The sequence below is a fragment of the Schistocerca serialis genome, chromosome 4 (assembly GCF_023864345.2).
Source record: "Schistocerca serialis cubense isolate TAMUIC-IGC-003099 chromosome 4, iqSchSeri2.2, whole genome shotgun sequence".
Lineage (NCBI taxonomy): Eukaryota > Metazoa > Arthropoda > Insecta > Orthoptera > Acrididae > Schistocerca > Schistocerca serialis.
Window position 1 is genome coordinate 261,184,582 of NC_064641.1, and position 21,155 is coordinate 261,205,736.

The window sequence follows — 21,155 nt, forward strand, 5'->3', positions numbered from 1 at the left end:
CCATTCTTACCGTTTGGTACAACAACCGTTTGGAGTTGTTTCAGATTGAATACCAGTCTAGGTTGCGAACTTATTTATTTCAATAACGCGTTCCACCCTTCTGAGGCGTTATCTGTCTATCTTGTAAGTTCTAGTATATATTTCAGTTCACTTATCAGCGTAGTTGTAGAAGGACCTTGCCCTTCCCTCCACTTTGTTCTTAATGTATTGATTTATAAACAGTCAGATGATGCCTCAAAGGCGTGGAATGCGTTATTGAAATAAATAAGTTTGCGACCCAGACTGTTTCTAATCTGAGATATGATTTAATTGTATAAAATTTTACTATATGGATTGTTATATAATGAACTGATGAGATTAAAAAATAAATTTTTTTAAAATTCTTTTTTCCTTTTATTTGTATTTTATGTCAGTCCAAAATAATAGGTCATGTAGAAAAATGTAAAAAAGGTGTTATTGCAATAACAGTTCTACTTTGCTTTTACGTTGTCATTAACTTAGCAATGATAGGTACACCAGCAACAGCAGTCCTGAGTATTGCGCCAGAATGACGGGTACAGCCGTCAACAAGCTATGACGTGGATATTTCTGCCCCCGGTTCTGACCTAGCTTTTCGGGAGGTTTTCCTTGGTTGTAAGCCAAATTCTTGGACTGGTAATCGCCTCCCAAATAGTTCTAGCTGGGGTATCACTCACAGCTCCTGTGGTATTTGGATGGAAAGTCATTACTGGAACAGCCCTCTTCTCCTTTCGGGACAGGCAATGAAATGTATGTGAACAAAAAACTAACGTAGACTACATGATCTATATTACTGAATAGCTAGCTCAGTTCATGGTACCCAGTCCCAGTTTCAGGTTGCCTATCGAAAAGCTTCCAGTGGCAACAAAAATTTGATTTTCTATACTTCATACAGCGGCCAAACTTAAAGTGTAAATGCTACCAGAATGTACCCATTAAGTGGAATAATTTCATGCTAAAAGTTTAACACAGTTAGATAAGTTAGAATCTGTGCATATAGAGTGAACCAGCTGCCCCTACCGATGTCGTTTGATGCAACACGCAATGTTATATGTAGCCTCCAAAGACGGCGCGCGAGATTTTTATATTCTCTTGCGCGTCAGGCGCAAACTATTGGCGATACAGAAAGGAGGATACGTTTTCGCTAGACGCCGTAGTTTTCGATTTTTTCCTATCCAAGAAAAACGTATAAAAGTGACCTTCAAAATCATTCCCACTCCTACACTCAGCCCCCATCAGTCAGTATTTCTAGTATGCGGTTCTTGGTACTCGCTCCTACCACCGCACAAACGTTTACGACTGGGCGAGTTATTTCCGGCCTCTATTGACTGGTCTCATTACACCACCGACTAAGTGGAGCACTTACAATGTGTAAAAGCGATGTTGGTGTAAATTATTGTGAATTTTAACAGCATAAAATAATTACAATGTCGTACTCGTAAGGCTTCTGACTATGAAACTACTGCGCTAAGGGTTAAGATTTGATCGAATTGTCAACATAATTAGTTTTAGCGTAACGCTTACTAAAGTAGCTTTTCTTTTTTACCTTCACGGGAATGTTTAAATTAATAATGTTAATGAAATAGGCGACTCAATAGAGACCAAAAAAGGTCGAATATCGGAACAGTTCGTGTAGTTGGAAGTTTTTGCACAGTGGCAGGAGGAAGTGCCACTACCAATATACTAGAAATGCTCACGTCAGCGATGAGTACATTTGAAGGTCATTATAGTACGTTTTTCATGAATATATCGAAGACTGTGGCACCAGCGAAAATGTATCCCAGTAAAAATTGAATTACATTACAATTCTACAAAAAGGTTCTGTTCATTTTGTTCTGTAGGACTAATAGTCTACGAGTAGCAAACGAGAGAAAATGAAAATTTCGCAGTTGACTTTTGGAGGCCACATATAAAATTTCGGGTTGCATAAAACAATATCCGTAGGGGCAGCTGAATCACTTGAGACAGTGTAGCTCATGTCGTGCAGTTCACCAAGTTTCATCCAGTATCTGAGAATGAGGGTATGTAGTGACTTGCAGAAGAAAACTTTACTTACAGTATTGTTTCAAAACTTTACGAGACTTTCTCTCACTGACAGCCCCCACAAAATGAGGAAAGGAAAACAGTTTATCGCTTACTCCGTTTTCGCTGTCACCACAGTAAAATGTCAGCAACAAACATGGCATTATAAATTATTATGTCTTTACTACTATATCCGCATGACTGATCAGCGTGGTTGACTGCCAAGCAAAGGACCTGGGTTCCATTCCCGGTATTGCCAGGGATTTTTCTGTGGTGAGAGGACTGGTATGGGGTGGACTCAGCCTCTTGAGGCCAACTGAGAATGTATTTGGCAGATCAACGTCGAGAACCCGACAACGATCGGGAGAGCGGCGCACAGACCGCGTGTCGTTCCATACCAAACCCATGACACCATTGGCAGAGGATGACACGGCGGTCGGTCAGACCCGAATGGCCTGCCTAGCGGACTTTTACCTTTTGCAACTACATGCACACTGTGCAAGCTACCGTATGGTGCATGGCGGAGGGTGAACTGTACCATTAATAGTCATTTCCTTTTTTGTTCTACTCTCAAACAGGGTGAGGAAAGAACAACTGTCCATATGCCACCGTATAAGCCTTAATCTCCTTGACCTTACCTTCGTTATCCTTACACGAAATGTACGCTGGCGGCAGTAGAATCGTTCTGCAGTCAGCCTCAAATGCCAGTACTCTAAATTTTCTCAATAATGCTCTTCGGAAGGTAATTCGACATTCCTCCAGTGATTCTCATTTGAATTCCCGAAGCATCTCCATGGAATCTGCGTGTTGTTCAAACTTACCAGTAGCACTTCTAGCAGGCCGCTTCTGAACTGCTTATACGTCTTTCTTTAATCTGACCTGGTGGGGATCCCAAACGCTAGAGCAGTGCTCAAGAATGAGTCACACTAGTGTTCTACATGCTGTCTCCTTTACCATGTTTTCCTAAAACTCTCCCAAAAAACCTAAGTCGACCATTCGCCTTCTCCACTACAGTCCTTACATGCTCGTTGTACAACATCGCATTACTTAATATTAGTCGTAGTCCATGGATTCTGCGGAGTGTGGTCTTTGGGATGTGGAAAGAAATCAAAGACATACATTTAATTTATTTTAAGTGCAGTACAACGAAATGGCTTAAGGTTATGAAAGACTATAGAATTATAGTGCTAATTCTAACTATAAAATAATTTCAGACGTTACGTTTAAGATTTTCTGTGAAGCTACTCTTCATTGGAGAGACGGTGTTGTCCAACAAAAAATTATTTTAATTGTCTTAAACATCAGCACTTTATATACGCGGCAGGTTCTTGAATTCATGTGTACTCAAATATGACTCATTTCTGTACTAACCCTCCGCAGTCTCTGTAGAATTTGTTTGTGGTACTGTATTCATGTTTTTCGTTATATTTCGAGAAAGAGGAAAGATAGATAATGAAAAAGGATAATAATGAATACATTTTGAAATAGCTATGAAAATATCAAGTTTTTGGAAATGGATTCTGCACAATGTTCACTTGCGCTAAGCAAATCAAACAAGCGCATTTATCCATCGAGTAGTCTGCTTTCTAAAGCATAATTCACGTGTGAATAGCGTGAAAGATGTGCAGCAGATTATTAAAATTTATGGTTTACGATAAAAGCTCGACACCAACATTTGTCTCTCTCGAGGTCCTGATGCTACTTAGTTTTTGAGGCATTGAATGGTTACCTTTACGAGACGCTCGTTATAAATGCAGCTCTGCATGGGCAAAGTGACCGAATCCAGTAACATTGCCGTTTGTCCCGTGCTACTTCGCGCGTCTGTTTCTTCTGATATTGATTCCAGAAGGGCGGATGTTGGTATCTTGCCAACTCAACTAGATTCATTGCGGTTCGCTGAATGTAGGAATAGTACAACTAAGGTAAACACGTGAAGGTTACAAGTGTTACACAAGTTTACATGTCGCATAATAACTACGTGCAATGTTTTACTGTATTTTTTTTTCTTCAGTGACTTTAGTCGCAGTGAGAAAATATCGCCACGCAACAGCAATACAGATCCTACACGTTACAGCAAAAAGTATGCCTACGAGGAAAGATCAGCCCGCAAACAGTTCTCGCTGTGGACGCTACAAGTACCACGCATCGTAAAAATTTGTCAGGTGCGAGCAGGACTCCCGTACTGAGGGTTCCTACGGACTCAAGTTACGTACGTAGACAGACCATCCATTCCGGTAATGCAGAACCTCTACGATTTTTGGCTGTTATCAACATTGATACTGGCAATATATCGGTCTCAAGGACTCCAGGGCTACCGAGAAAGTTTCAGTTTCAAGTTGGAGACCAAATGACAAAAGAATTATTTTTCGTGTGATACAATTACAAATCAACAATTTTCGGACTTTTTCCCCTTTACCTGTTCTGTGAAACGTTGTTTCTTGCTGAATTCCATGATTCTATACCAACCGGAAGTACCCAATAGATCTTGAAGAGAGAATTTGCGAATATCAAAATATGTAACATAAATGGCCGTAGCTTTCGAGTACATTGATTTAGAAGCTTAACTTTCTTATAGCACCAGAGGACCGTAGACCTCAGTATGTGACATAAATTTCGAATTGATACGTCAACCTATTTCCGAGAAAAAGGGGTCTTGACAGGCGGAGGGGGGGAGAGAGAGAGAGAGAGAGAGAGTCTCATAACAAATAACAATTTTTTGTGTAACGCAATTAAATAATTTACAATTTTTGGATTTTTTCCTTTGCTTGGACAGTGAAATTTGCCGAATTTCTAGACAAGTATCAAAATACGTGATATAAATGTCCGTATTTTTTGACTGCGTTGACTCAGAATCTGACGTTTGTTATAGCGCCAAAGGAGCATAGGCCATAGCATGTAACATAAATTTGGACTTCATACATCTACCCGTTCTTGAGGAAAAGGACGTTTAAAAGTCGGACGGACAGGCAGAGAGATGGACAGCAGAGTCATTCTATAAGGGTTCCGTTTTTACCGACTGAGGTAAATACCTCTCGAACGCTTAAAAAGCGCCGGCACAGTCCTTCATCATTATTCAAAAGCTCTTTTCTTTTGTGCAAAAGTAGGACGCTATAGAGGGCTACGTCGATACTTCCGGTGCTACCAAAGGGAAAACCTTTTGGCCCAGGTCATGTTGACGGACATTACACTGCTCACTCATTCAGTAATTTTAACATTTCAGAAGGAATGAAGCAGCAGCGAATACTGTGCTAAGATACTCTCTGACCTTTTACACTGCGATTTTCATTTGTATTTTCGTATGTCCCTTCATCGCTAATTGAAACCGTAAAAGTGCAGCGAGGAAGCGAATTTAAGCATATCACGAGAGTAAACGATATCTCATATTCCACACAGATTCACGGTACGGTAGGTGGGTTGTTCTGTGATTTGTCACATGTTACTCAGGTCAGTTTTTAAGTTGCAGTTCTTGTCTGGAGGAAAATGTGTGTCTGAAACAGATTTGAGCGTCCTCCGCCGGGCTATGAACAGGTGACAAAGTGAAATGTCCGTAGTGTATTACACCCGGTGTCACCCAAATATTAAACACTGCAAAATTCACGAAATGTTCGGTGGAAGCATAGTGACATCCAGAAGAGGAATGAAAGCACGGATGCAGCAGTGGCCTCCACCGAACAAGAAAGGCGCGCTGAATGACAAGTTCGAAACAAATCGCAACAATTAATATATTTTATCTCTTAAATAATACGAGCAGGATAAAACTGCAAACTGTTTGCGACTTGCGATGCACATCCTGTGACAGTGATGCCGTTACATAACGCGCACTAATAAGCTCCGTTTCGCATGCAGAGGTCAAACCGGTTCCGGCGTCGATATAAGTCACAGTGACGGCGCATCAACACAACGCCTCCAGCGGCGTACTGGACTCTGGGTGAATACGAACCCGTGAGCGGCGTCGGCCGGAACGTCTGTCTCCACCAGCGGCCGCCCCGGCTGCAGATTCGCAGCAGCGTCGGCGGCAGCCGTCGCCAATCGCACATTGCTGCAGCTCGCACGCACCGGGTGGCGTCACACGCACCTAGCGCACGCTAAAACTCATGCGACTTTACGCTTTTGTAGCGTAGCGTTGCGACGGGCACCGAGCCAGCACGTGACAACTGACTACAGATGGCACTAGTATTTCGGCTGCGCTGCGAGTTGCAGCCAGTTGCCGCCAGAGGCGCTAACGTCTGGGGGTTCCTGTGTGCGCCTGTACGCTATCTAGCGAGCAAACGGAGAACGACGAGGTGGTGGCAAAGCCGTACAGATCCTCTGCACTACTGGGAATTCTCCATTTACATTTTTATAGCTTTATCAACCTTTAAGATCCTCATACTCTTCTAGCATGGTTACGAGTCCTCTCCTCCAGACGACTCTGTGAAAATACCGCTCTTCCTTCTCGAACAAAAGAGACGTGAAGAGAAGACTTCTATATTTCTATTTTTCATCCCCTCGGCATACCAAAAAATGCCCCTGATACGACCGGATCACGCAACAGTCTAACTAGAATTACTGTCTGGTAGAATTTCGGGATTACACCCCTCCACTATTCTCCACACCTACAAAACTCTGAAATGAACCATCCACTGCAACGCAAAAGTTACGTGGACCTATAAACCTTTCGTTTATAAGTCCCCTCAAATCCTCCAACGCCATGAACTCCGTCTCGCCTTCCGCATCCCTTCATCTTCTCCTATATAGATCCTCTATCATCTCATCAAATTCCCACCCCCCCCCCCCCCCTTATCAAATCGAAAACCTTTGCGTCTCCTCTGCAATCCGCAAACTAGATTCCAATAATCCCATTGTCTCCCCTCTGATCACTATCCCTGGCATGCTGCCTTTACAAAGACGGCCCCTCCATCTTTACCCTTAAACATACTCCATATCCTATCCCAATTTAACTTCAACCAGCTCCCTCTCCCAGACAACGAGATCCTCTCCGATATTTATCCGTCTCACGAACTCTTCCCTACTTGTCCCACTCCACATCAGGGCTCCTTCTCTCTTTTCCACTCCATCCATCCCCAACCCTTTCTTCTGGTTACAGCCACTCTACCCATACACCAAAATCCTCCACATCTTTGTCTTTCCCACCTTGTCTTCCCATAATCAACCCCAACATCTACCTTCATTTCCATTGTTTTCCTACCAAACAGTCTCCTATCTTCTGTACCCTTACCCCTAAACCCTACGGAACGTACTCTCTCCTCCCAAAATACTTCTCTTCCAGTGCAGATCCCTCAGATTTTAAGTGAAAGTGCTTTTTTCTTAGAATAATTTCACCATTCTGCGATGTGTTTTTAAAATGTATATACACTATGCGATCAAAAGTACCCAGACAACCAAAAATATACGTTTTAATATTAGATAGTCCATATCAGCGACCTGACATTAGACATCGTGAGAGAGCAGAATGGGGCGCTCCGCGGAACTCACGGACTTCGAACGTGGTCAGGTGATTAGGTGTCACTTGTGTCATACGTCTGTACGCGAGATTTCCACACTCCTAAACATCTCTAGGTCCACTGTTTCCGATGTGATAGTGAAGTCGAAACGTGAAGGGACACGTACAGCACAAAAGCGTACAGGCCGACCTCGTCTCTTGACTGACAGAGACCGCCGACATTTGAAGAGGTTTGTAATGTGTAATCGGCAGACATCTATCCAGACCATGACACTGGAATTCCAAACTGCATCAGGATCTACTGCAAGTACTACGACAATTAGGCTGCAGGTTAGAAACCTTGGATTTCATGGTCGAGCGGCAACTCATAAGCCACACATCACGCCAGGCAAACGACGCCTCGCTTGGTGTAAGGAGTGTAAACATTGGACGACTGAACAGTGGAAAAACGGTGTGGAGTGACTAATCACGGTACACAATGTGGCGATCCGATGGCAGGGTGTGGGTGTGGCGAATGCCCGGTGAACGTCATCTGCCAGCGTGTCTAGTGCCAATAGTAAAATTCGGAGGTTGTGGTATTATGCTATTGTCGTGTTTTTCGTGGAGGGGGCTAGCACCCCTTGTTGTTTTGCGTGGTGCTATCACAGCACAGGCCTACATTAATGTTTTAAGCACCTTCTTGCTTCCCACTGTCGAAGAGCAATACGGGGATGGCGTCTGCATCTTTCAACACGATTGAGCACCTGTTCATAATGCACGACCTGTGGCGGAGTGGTTACACGACAATAACATCCCTGTAATGGACTGGCCTGCACAGTGTCCTGACCTAAATCCTATAGGACACCTTTGGGATGTTTTGGAACGCCGACTTCGTGCCAGGCCGCACCACCGACATCGAAACCTCTCCTCAGTGCAGCGCTCCGTGAAGAATGGGCTACCATTCCCCAAAAAACCTTCCAGCACCTGATTGAATGTATGCCTGCGAGAGTGGAAGCTGTCATAAAGGCTAATGGTGGGCCAACACCATACTGAATTCCAGCATTACCGATGGAAGGTACCATGAACATGTAAGTCATTTTCAGCCAGGTGTCCACATAGTGCACCTGCACGTAACACGAACTTCCAGCATGCTGGAGTAGCTTGGGTCTGCAACTTCTGTTAATCAAAAGAATGAAAAAGCAGTCCAAGTTGCAAATATTTTATTTTTCATTGGATGACTAGTTTCGGGTCGATACGCATTTACAGTGCATACGATAATTCTCGCACTTGTCGGCTGATGCTATCTTCGGAATTGATGGATGATATTTTTCTGAAAGTCTGATGGTACATCTTCAGACTCATACATTCGACGCACCAACGTGGGTAGCTGTTTTGTTGCAACTTCCTCCAATGATTTTAGAAATTTCGATGGAATTTTATGTATCCCTTCTGCCTTATTTGATCTGAAGTCTTCTAAAGCTCTTGTAAATTCTGATTCTAATATTGGATCACCTATCTCTTCTAAATTGACGCCAGCTTATTCTTGATTCACACCAGAAAAATCTTCCCCTTCATAGACGTCTTCAATGAAGTCTTCCCACCTATCCGCTCTCTCCTCCGCATCTAACAGTGGAATTGCCATTTGCACTCATACTGTTACCGCTCTTGCTTCTAATTTCACTGATGGCTGTTTTAACTTTTTAGCATACTGAGTCAGTCCCTTCGACAGCCATTTCTTTTTCGATTTCTGCTCATTTTTCACGCAGCCATTTAGTCCTAGCTCCCCTGCACTTCCTGCTTATTTCATACCTAAGTGACTTGTATTTCTGTATGCCTAAATTTCACTGAAAATATTGGTACTTTCTTCTTTCGTCGATCGATATTTCGTTCGGTTTATTCGCAGTTACGTTCCTTGTACCTATGTTCCTCTTTCCAGATTTTGTGATTGCCCTTTTTATAGATGTCCAATCCTCTTCAACTGCAGTACCTACTGAGCTCTTCATAATCGCGGTGTCTATAGCTTCAGAGAACCTCAAAAATGTCTCGTCATTCCTCAGTACCTCGTGTGCCACTTATTTGCGCATTGATTCTTCCTGACTAGTCTCTTAAACTTATTTCTATTTCTAAATTTATCTAGAACACTCGGAAATTAATAAATTAAGTTTTAGACCGTGGTGTGATTACATGTATTCCATGTAACTTTCTATTCTGATGAAGATTGTCCTAGAGCAATCGAAACGGTGGCCATTGGCAAAAAAATTTGTGCAACTGAAGTGGCTGTATATACGCCCTGGGATTAAATAGCGTATGGTTGCTGTATCACAGCCAATCAGATGTTTAAAATTTCTAAAAAATGTAAACGCTTTTAGGGAGTTCTGACCCCGTTCCCCCGTCCCCTTGCCCTGCCGCCTATTTGGCTCAGCGCTTGTTTGGAATGTATGTATGCAAACCAAATTGCGATTCATTGGCAGAAGGCTTCAGAATGTGCAACAGGTCTACTACGCTTGTCCGCCCTATTCTGGAGTACTGCTGTGCGGTGTGGGATCCACATCAGTTGGGATTGACGGATGACATTGAAAAAATACAAAGAAGGGCAGCTCGTTTTGTATTATCGCGAAATAGGGGAGATAGTGCCACAGACATGATACCTGAATTGGAATGGCAATCATTAAAACAAAGGCGTTTTTCGTTGCGACAGGATATTCCCTCCGATTGCGAAAACATTCTGTTGGCACCCACCTACACAGGGAGGATTGATCATCACGATAAAATAAGAGATATCAGGGCTCGCACTTGAAGGCGGTTCATTGGACTCTCTGCCAGGAACTTTATTGTGCACAGCAGAGTAATCACGTACTTTGCGGGGGAACTCTGTAGCAGTAAGCGCTGTTGTACGACACATAATTTTAACCTGGCAGCTAGGGGAAACAGCTGGGGAAACAGAGTTTGGCTCATAGGTATTCTCGTGTCTGTGCAGACGTGGCTGGGACGACGCAATGGAGTCATCGGCCTGAGAATAGCAGCAGCGAACGTACCGCTGGGTGCAGCAGCGACTCGCCGGCCGCTGGCCTAAAGCTCTGCGAATTAGCATGCAGCGTGCGCGCCGCCGCGTCACGGCCCAACAGCCGTAGATGGGCCTGCTAACGTGACCGACAACGCAGCGGATGGACACAGACCCGACCAGTTCGCGTCGCTCTCTGTAATGCAAGGTGACTCAAAAGGTTCCGCTCAGGGGTTTTCCTAGATTGACAAACAAATCTTTTAAGACGTGTCTTCTTGTCCATTAAGCCATAGTACAGAAAGCTATATAAACAGATCTGAGGATAGGGGACACTGCCCTAAACCGGTGATTATGCAGAGCAAAAATTAAACAACAGCCGTATTTCTATCAGTTTTTTTTAAGCTACCTATTTCGGTGCTGTTGCCATCCTCAGGCCCCTATGCACAGTGAACGGATGTACCACGAAGCTTGGTGCGATACAAGAGGACCCACGAAATAAATCTGAATTCCGTGAATATTTTTCTGAAGTGAGTGGCCCAACGGATAGACAACAGCTGACAGTTCATGGAATCCAAAATTATTTGGTGGCTTCTGCTGTACTGCAACAAGCTTTGTGGTACATCTGTTCATTGTACATTAGGGACCTGGGGACGGCACCAATGAAGTGCCGAAACTGGTAGCTTAAAGAAAAATAAATAAGAAGTGATTGAAATACGCATGTTGTTTAGTTTTTGCTCTACATATTGTTTGATCAGCCCTTCTCCCGAGTCCATGATGGATTCATGAAGACTAAATCAGTCGGGTTGAAACAATAAACACAGCGATCGACAAAGGGAAACGAACATCTGTTTTCTAAAAATAAGGATCGCGGATAACTCCAGGCATGAGCATCAGATGCCCCCGATTACTTGTAGATCAACTGGAAAGGTTCCTTCACACTACGGACAACGAATGACCTTGGCCTGCCATGTGTGTCTTGTCCTCTTCCAAAGGCAGGGACGGCCAAGAATTCGCATGTGGTACTTGAGAACGCGTGGGAATTTCTCTTGCTTGAGCGCACAGGTCCGCCTCTCCCACGCCACGCTGCCTGAGCAGGAAGAGGGAAAGGCGGCAAAACCGCGAAAGCGCCACATGCGAAATGTGGCTTTGTTTCATATTTCTCAGTAACACAGATCACAAAGGAAGTAAATTTTTAGTATTATTTCATTTTATTTAGCGCACTGAAATTATAATACAATCAAACTGTCGGCATACAGACAGACGCAGACAGTTTCGCAGATTTACGTCACTCAGGGTGCAATCTAGTGGTGACTTTTTTGGTTTCGTAATCGAAAAAAGCCTTTACACACTTACCTTCATCGAAACAGTGAAATGTAACCGCATCATGGAGGCATAAAACTCTTACTGAGGAAAACAATGTAGAACTATTGGACAATTTTAACTTAACAGAATTTGTCTTTTAAACTGGAATTAGAGTGCAGATCAGGTACTACCATTTGTAGATCCACAAGGGCGCTTTCAAATGAAACGGAAAACGGTCTCGAAAACAACTCAAAAACAGATGTAAGATTTGCAGTGTCCTCAAACATATAGAAAGCTATACCTGTAATTCTTTCAACGCCACAATGGATTGTTCAAAATTCTCGTTTTCTTGGCTTAGGGAAATGGACTGCGTTCCTTGTCGGTAGTTATCCCTTCTACTATGCGACTTTCTCTTTAAGTGCACCCACTTTCGACATGAAATCAGAAATAACTTGCTTCAAACCCTGCACTGTCTTTCTGAGGCAATCTGCAGTCAACTCTATTTAAAATGCGAGGTCTGTAACCCATTCCGGATTTTGTAATTTTTGTTCTTGCTTTCCTTTTTTTTCATAAATTCAACAGTAGTGGGCCTTAGATCGAAAACATGTTCCAGACATATCCTTTGACCTAAGCAACGTACTTTGTAATAATATTTAAAGTCTGCATATTCAATTCCATTGCAAATTTTTGCAAATAACGTTATTGGAACGGGTTCAAAAATGGTTCAAATGGCTCTGAGCACTATGGGACTTAAGATCTGAGGTCATCAGTCCCCTAGAACTTAGAACTACTTAAACCTAACTAACCAAAGGACATCACACACATCCATGCCCAAGGCAGGATTCGAACCTGCGACCGTAGCGGTCGTGCGGTTCCAGACTGAAGCTCCTAGAATCGCTCGGCCACAACGGCAGGCTTTGCAACGTGAATTCCATCACGTATTACAGGCACCATGATTTACAGAGTAGCCTGTACAAATCGTTGTCCAACGTTATGAGTTTTAACTCCTTCATCATCAACTAAAGCTTTACATTACCTCTGCTGTAATACCGTTTCATAGGAAACTTGCGGTACCTGTTGAGTACGCATCTACGTAATATGAGCAGATATTGAGAGTTTTCATTCTTCTCCTCTCCGCTTCCTATTCATTTTGAAAGGATTGCGACGATAGATCCCTGGAGTGCCTCTTTTTACGCATACAGCTACTGGACTTTCGATATTCTTTTACTCCAAGAACAAACAGCGAAGAGTAAACAGGCTTTACCTCACAGTTCTGTCAAACTGAAGAAGACTGTGCAGACCTAGGTAAGCCCCACCAAATGCTGGAAGAAAGTGTCGCATCGCACCGCTAAATGAAATGTTGCGCCGTACCGAGGAGCAACGAGCAAAGCCGAGACGTCCTGAGAAGAGCCGAGACACCTCGAGCCTCGACCCACACGTGTGCAGAACATTGTGTAGGCGTGAAGTTTTGCACACCGTGGGCAACCCTGGCCTAAGGCACCGTTTGATGCCAGTGCTATAATGACAGCTGTGCAAAATACCCACCTTCCTGTCGTTAACGCGGGCCTGCGAAACCCGAGCCGCCACTGCTACCTTAGATAACTCCCCTGTTGTCTTCGTGAGGCCGAGAATGTCTATTATAGGCTCCAAATCAAGGAAAATTCACTCACAGTTTCTTAGGTCGGCTCTTTGAACCTCGTGTAGATGAAATAAGTCAAATCTCTTTTTGGAATGCTGTGAAGTGATCTCTGTCAATAACTACGGGTTTTGCAGCTGACAGAACAAGGATTCTCAAGAGCAGTTAAAAAATATATGTGATTTACAGGGTGACTCAAAAGGTTTCACACAAATTGAAGGATGTGATAGGGGAGAATAACTGCAACAACTATGGAATAGGAACTTATGGTCTTACAAGTAACCCTAGGCCAGTGAAAGCTTTGGAGTCAGCAACAACAAGAACCATCAATGCCCATGCACCTTACCTTCAGCGTAGATAATAAACTGCTTACTGAACAAAGCTGTACACAGCAGATGGTGTTCAAAATGTTAACTGCCACATTCAACACAGGTTTTATTTCGACTCCGTTATCAACTCCATCAATTTGTGCGCGATCTTTTGAATCATCCTGTGTAATATCGGGTGATTGAGTACGCCACGAACTAGTTTGCAAATCCATCTTCGTCCAAAATTGTGGCACACTCTACTACGTGCACCACGCATCGGACGAACGTCATCAGACGCTGCGAGTACCTTGGCTCTCGGCCAGAAGTGGTTTTTCGTTGGGAACTGGTGTTACGAATATGAAGCATTTCATATTCACCTACAAATAAAAAAAATCGCAGGTGGATTTCTCCTTCCTGTGGCATTGTCTGCGTTACATACTAGCACAGAAAAGAGTGCAGGTCCTTCGCCTAGGAGCATCACATCTGACGGTGCATGTTAAGTGGTACACATTTGGAACAGTTTGCATGTCACTATCGCTCACTCGCTTTCACTAGCTCAAGTTAACTCATAAGGCCAAAAGTTCCTATTCTAGAGGCGTATTTTGACTCCTCTATCAACTCCATCAATCTGTGCGCAACCTTCTGATTTACCCTGTATAACACAATGACCAACCGGCTATTGAACGTATGGAACGTTATTACTGAAGAGTGTCAGCCTTAACAATTTATGCTTAAGATTGTTTTAATAAAATTTAAAAAGAAAAACTATAATTGTAACTTGTTATGTCGCTCATGACTGACAGGCCTTCGTTTTGGGCACGCCGTATTGTGGCGCTGCTTTACTTTTATTTTAATGCATGACGTGTCACAATTGTATGTGTAAAAAAAAAAAAAAAGTAAATCATTGCAATTAATTTTAACAGTTGTAACGAAGATCTGTGCTGTTAAAATTAGTCTGATTCCATGACTAAAAGTGCAAGTAATGTTTTAATTAGTATGAGGCTATCTCAAATCTCTCCTAGCGACCTCTACCGAAGCTGTGAGGCGATTAATATGGAGCAACATTTCAGTTTTCTGCGTTCGACTGGAAAGAAATAACACTATATGCTCATACGAAGTTTACCAGTTTATTTCTATGTGATTATTACTGGTGATAAGTAATTGGCATTTGCTTACCCACATCTACATTGGTGGGAACTGCGTGATTGTGCTTACATTTATGCTGTGTAAAACTTTTTAATACGTTATGTAACGTTAAACTTGTATGTAAAATTATGAAAATACACTGTAATTTTTGCCTTTCTTAACACGTTAAGTCTTTAGCAGGCCATGGTTTGAAAACTGACGTGATTGTCCGAAACGAGTCACCACAAAGAAATGACTGTTATTGCAATTGTGGCGGATATTGAAGGAAAATAAAGATTTAATAATCCAGGTTGCTGATCCTGTCCACCGTCAGTATGTTGGGACTTCATATACAAGGAAAATTGTTAGGAGATTAAAAAAAACTCAGTTCTTTTGGAGATATCACATGCTACATGGTAGACGACCATCCGTTTCAAGTTACAAGGTGTTGCGCGATGGACGAAGTATGGCTTAACCTTCCACACTGCCGGCCGGAGTGGCCGAGCGGTTCTAGGCGCTACAGTCTGGAACCACAAGACCGCTACGGTCGCAGGTTCGAATCCTGCCTCGGGCATGGATGTGTGTGATGTCCTTAGGTTAGTTAGGTTTAAGTAGTTCTAAGTTCTAGGGGACTGATGACCTCAGCAGTTAAGTCCCATAGTGCTCAGACCCATTTGAATCTTCCACACTATATGCATTAGTTTTATAAACATACAGAATTTTACTCGCGTAAAACTCTGTAACTGAAGAATTAACAGTATCCTCAAAGCAGCTTCAGTATATTGCAGCATAAGATGCGGGAACTACTCATGGCGTCTCCAGTGCGCGTTCCTTTATGTGACTCTAAAGTCGGACACTAGATTGAAACAACGTCCAGGAAACTCCATGTGCCCTAGGTACACTCCCCTCTAAAAACAACACTCTCCCCTACATTATAATGTTCACGCTGAAAGTAACTTTCAGGTGTGTCATACTTACTCTGTTCAGATCTTTCATCCTTTCTGTAGTTTTTTTGGATCCGAAGCGAACACAACAACTTCCTCTGCAAATAGAAGATGCTTTCGATACAAGCTAGGTCTGCGTTCATATCAGTTTAATGATTTAGCCATTTCCTTCAAAGTTGCAAAAAGTTTTGAACTTTTAATTGTCTTGTTCTAACTGAATGGTAGCAATAGGACGTAGAAAAACTACGCAAAGTTTTTGTGTTTAGAGGAGATAAATATTTCACAGGTGAAACCATTCCCCGCTAGGGGTCAATGAAGATCGGGGCGCCGATGACGCTGAGAGACGCTGTTCAAACTGCTGTGTGATGAATACTGTTTTAGTGATGCTGCTGAAAATGCCTTCCGTTTACATTGATTCACAACAAGAGATTGGATTCCATTGGGACCATGTGCTCAACCCACCACGATATTTGTATTGTAAACAAGTAAATTGACAGTATCGGTCGTAAGAGGTTTGAAATCATTTATTTCAGCGAATCGTTTTCAGTAACTGTGTGGCCGTCTTCAGTGCAAATATTAAAGTCCTGAAAACTCATGCAATGGTAACACACATTACAAATTTAACATGTCGTCATACAGAAGAACAGCAGCTAACGAACAAATTTTGAACTCAAGATTTTTGAACTCAAACTTTGTTCATAAGTTGCTATGTTCTTCTGTATGACACCACATTGAATCTGTAATATGTGCTTCTTTTATAAGGGTATTCAAGAGTTTAATATTTGCACTGAAGATGGTCACACAGTGACTGAAATCGATTTGCTGTAATAAATGATTTCAAACTTCTTACGACCGATACCGTCAATTTGCTTGTTTACAATTCACAACAATGTAATCAGCTAAATAGCTGCGACAGGCTAAAAAATATAATAATAAAAAACGTTCATTTGCCTGACAACATTTGTCTAACACAACTTGGCAATATTCTCGACCATCCGATCTTCTGCCTCAAACGGTCGTTGGCGGAAATTTCTGCACCTTTCTCTGTGAAGTAATACCGGTGTCACAGAATGTCCCACTACCACTCAGGCAACGGATATGGTTCCAGCATGACGGAGCCCCACCACACTTTGCTGTTGCTGTCAGAGAACTTTTAGACAATGTTTCCACTTTCAACCCGACCTCACTCCTATGGAATGCTTGTCGTGGGTGGAGAGGAAGCGTTTGTTGTATAGGAACACGACAGATACTCCACAAAATCTGGTTGCCTCTTTGGCTGAAGCTGCAGTCACTATTTGTGGAATACCTGGTTGTTTGGAGCGCCTCAGATAATCATTAACATGCAGATACCAGTGTCTATTAATGTAAACGGACAACTTATTGAGCCACATCTCTAAATCAGCATTCATCAGACGGCAGTTTGAACACCGTGTCCTGAACATCAATAGCGTCAAAACCTTCATGGACCGTTAACGAGGAAACGGCACAAATGTGACATTTGTCACATAAAGAACTGCTTCCAGAATGAGCTTTTCACTCTGCAGCGGAGTGTGCGCTGATATGAAACTTCCTGGCAGATTAGAACTGTGTGCCCGACCGAGACTCGAACTCGGGACCTTTGCCTTTCGCGGGCAAGTGCTCTACCAACTGAGCTACCGAAGCACGACTCACGCCCGGTACTCACAGCTTTACTTCTGCCAGTACCTCGTCTCCTACCTTCCAAACTTTACAGAAGCTCTCCTGCGAACCTTGCAGAACTAGCACTCCTGAAAGAACGGATATTGCGGAGACATGGCTTAGCCACAGCCTGGGGGTTGTTTCCAGAATGAGATTTTCACTCTGCAGCGGAGTGTGCGCTGATATGAAACTTCCTGGCAGATTAAAACTGTGTGCCCGAAAGGCAAAGGTCCCGAGTTCGAGTCTCGGTCGGGCACACAGTTTTAATCTGCCAGGAAGTTTCATATCAGCGCACACTCCGCTGCAGAGTGAAAATCTCATTCTGGAAACAACCCCCAGGCTGTGGCTAAGCCATGTCTCCGCAATATCCTTTCTTTCAGGAGTGCTAGTTCTGCAAGGTTCGCAGGAGAGCTTCTGTAAAGTTTGGAAGGTAGGAGACGAGGTACTGGCAGAAGTAAAGCTGTGAGTACCGGGCGTGAGTCGTGCTTCGGTAGCTCAGTTGGTAGAGCACTTGCCCGCGAAAGGCAAAGGTCCCGAGTTCGAGTCTCGGTCGGGCACACAGTTTTAATCTGCCAGGAAGTTTCAAAGAACTGCTTGTTATCCTCTTTAAACACTACAATTTTATACACGTTGTTTTTACATATTCTTTAACAAACTGATGGAGGTAGATTCATCTTGATGAATAGTGGGTATACAAGACGACGAATTTAGAAGTCTAAGAAAAGACAGCCATCAATGTAATTTATCCTCTGAGAGCGCTTTCCGCTGCCTCCATAAGCCACAGGAGCGCCTAGCAACTCCACTACATACACAGTTGTTGCGCTGTGCGAGTTGCCTAACGAATGGTGGCGAGGCGGTGCTTCCATTTCGTTGCGGCCGACTGAGAAAATTTGAATACGAAGGGTAATTACATTGTACCGTCGTTATTACAGTTGCCATTAACTTTGTGTATAGACCTTTGATGACCATCATTGTGTGCCCCCAATTTAAACGCAGAAAATCCCGACCTAGCTTGTGTGCAATTAGCTTGCCTTGTGTTCTATAACTACCCGTGGCGAAGGACAAAAATGCAGAGTTACAGACAAACAGCAACGTCGAATGCTCCCGTCTTGGTTAAGAAGTGTTTTGGTACTTGACTACCGGCTAGTAGGGGTAATTATCATACGTTCCGAAAACGCATAAGGGCGCAATTGTAACGTATTTTTATGTTCTTATTCTATTTGGTCACGATCCCCGGGCCGGCCGGAGTGGCCAGGAGCTTCTAGGCGCTGCAGTCTGGAACCGAGCTACCGCTACGGTCGCAGGCTCGAATCCTGCCTCTGGCATGGATGTGTGTGATGTACTTAGTTTAGTTAGGTTTAATTAGTTGTAAGTTCTAGGCGACTGATGACCTCAGAAGTTAAGTCGCGTAGTGCTCAGAGCCATTTGAACCATTTGAACGATCCCCGGCTGCTGTTTACTACTTCATCTATGACAGAATTTTTATGATATGAACTATCCTCGCGTAGTTCTGTGTTCTGACAGTATTGACGCTGAGCCACAGTATTGGTCAGTCGATGCACTACCCTCAATTTTGCCGCGCAGGGTAGCCTTGCGGTCTCGGGCGTCTTGCCACGGTTCGCGCGACTCCCCTCGTCGGAGGTTCGAGACCTCCCTAGGGCATGGGTATGTGTGTTGTCCTTAGCGTAAGTTAGTTCAATTAGTGTGTAAGCCTAGGGACCGATGACCTCAGCAGTTTGGTCCCATAGACCTTACCATAAATTTCCAATTTTCTCTCAAATTGTAAGGTTTCAATTTACGAAGGCGGGCTGAAAAGATATGTCTCCAAATTTATGTGAAAACTCTTAAAGCTTTCTAGATAAACATTCTACATTTTTATTCTTCACGTTTACACATTTGCAGCGTTCTGCTGCGAGAGAACTCTGTATTGCAGCATGTAACATGGTGGTGTGTAACGTAACTATGTCGGCGCCTGAGAAACAGCGTGTGCTTTAACAGGGTTGCGAATTCGAAGAGCTCGTCAACACACGGCGCACCCTCTCCTTGAGGGTCACAATGGCACACCACACAGGAGCAACAATCCGACGTCTTGGGTTCACTGTCATCGATCATATAGTTCCAAGTCACTGAAAAAAAGCGCAGGTGACTCCTGAAGAAGAGCAAAAGAACTGACGCGCAAAATTACGGACTAATATCCTTAACATCGGTTTTCTAGAGAATTATTGAACATATTATCAGTTCGAATATAATGAATTTCCTTGAGCAACTAGAAAATTCAAAATTTCCAGATTTCCGAAAAGCGTTTGACATGGTGCCCCTCTGCAGACTGTTAACGAACGTACGAGCGTACGGAATAGATTCCCCGGCATGTGAGTAGCTTGAGTAGTGTGACCCAGTACGTTGTCCTCTACGGCGAGTGTTCATCAGAGACAAGAGGTGCCCCAGGATATGTGACAGGAGCGCTATTATTAACTATGAACATGAATGGTCTGACGGACAGGACGAGCAGCAATCTACAGTTTTTTACTGATGATGCTGTGGCGTATGGGGAGGTGGCATCGTTGAGTGACAGTAGAAGGATACAAGATGACTTTGAAAAAATTTCTAGACGAATGACAGATAGCTCTAAATGTAGAGAAACATAAGAACATGCTAATGAGTAGGAGAAACAGCCCAATAACGTTATAACGCAGCATAAATAGTGTGCTACTTGACACAATCAGGTATAGTGAACATATAGACGTAACGTTGCAAAGCGATATGAAATGGTACGAGCGCGGAAGGATTGTAGTGGGGAAGGTGAATGGTCGACTTCGGATTATTGGAAAGTTTTTGTGGTTCATCTGTGAAGGAAACCGCATAAAGAACACTAGTGCGACCCATTCTTGACTACTGCTTGTGTATCTGGAATCCCTACCAAGTCGGATATGTTTCATGGGTAATCAGTGTTTGGAGTAGTTTGATACGGCCCGCCACCTGCGCCAACCTCTTCATCTCAAAGTAGCACTTCCACCCTACGTCCTCAATTATTTGTTGGATGTATTCCAGTCTCTGTCTTCTCCTCCATTTTTGCCTTCTATACCAGAAAGGTGGAAGGAGTATAAAGAGGGTCAATACAAGGGGGATGTACTCCAGGGCAATATTATGGAGATGGAAGAGGACGCAGATGAAGATGAAATGGCAGGTAAGATACTGCGTGAAGCGTTTGACAGAGCACTGAAGGATCTAAGTCGGAACAAGGCCCCAGGAGTAGGCAACATTCCATTAGAACTACTGATAGCTTCGGGAGAGCCAGGCATGACAAAACTCTACCACCTGGTGAGCAAGATGTATGAGAAGCGAAATACCCTCAGACTTCAAGAAGAATGTAATAATTCCAATCCCAAAGAAAGCTGGTGTTGACAGGTGTGAAAATTACCGAACTATCAGCTTAATAAGTCACGGCTGCAAAATACACACACGAATTCTTTACAGACGAATGGAAAAACTGGTAGAAGCCGACCTCAGGGAAGATCATTTCGACTTATCTTGACAATATTGACTGGAATACTCTCTTTCAAATTCTGAAGGTCGCAGGGATCAAATACAGGGAGCGAAAGGCTATTTACAATTTGTACAGCAACCAGATGGCATTTATAAGAGTCGAGGGGCACGAAACGGAAGCAGTGGTTGGCAAGGGAGTGAGACAGGATTACAGCAT

The 21,155-nt window shown here is 43.4% G+C and overlaps 1 protein-coding gene across 8 annotated transcripts in view; it reads right to left on the bottom strand.

Moving 5' to 3' along the window:
• The window catches only part of LOC126473750 (probable phospholipid-transporting ATPase IA), a 614,987-nt gene that overhangs the window by 349,280 nt on the left and 244,552 nt on the right, over positions 1–21,155 (bottom strand). For 7 of the 8 annotated variants that reach the window (XR_007586523.1, XR_007586525.1, XR_007586524.1 and 4 more), the window contains exon 1: positions 5,981–6,182. The exons of the other annotated variant lie outside the window; for it this stretch is intronic. Coding sequence is in view for 4 of the 7 variants with exons in the window: in XM_050101005.1 (XP_049956962.1) it covers positions 5,981–6,077 (97 nt within the window). In the remaining 3 variants the exon portion in view is untranslated. Of the gene's footprint in view, positions 1–5,980; positions 6,183–21,155 lie in introns of those variants that run through there. 8 annotated transcript variants of the gene reach the window in all.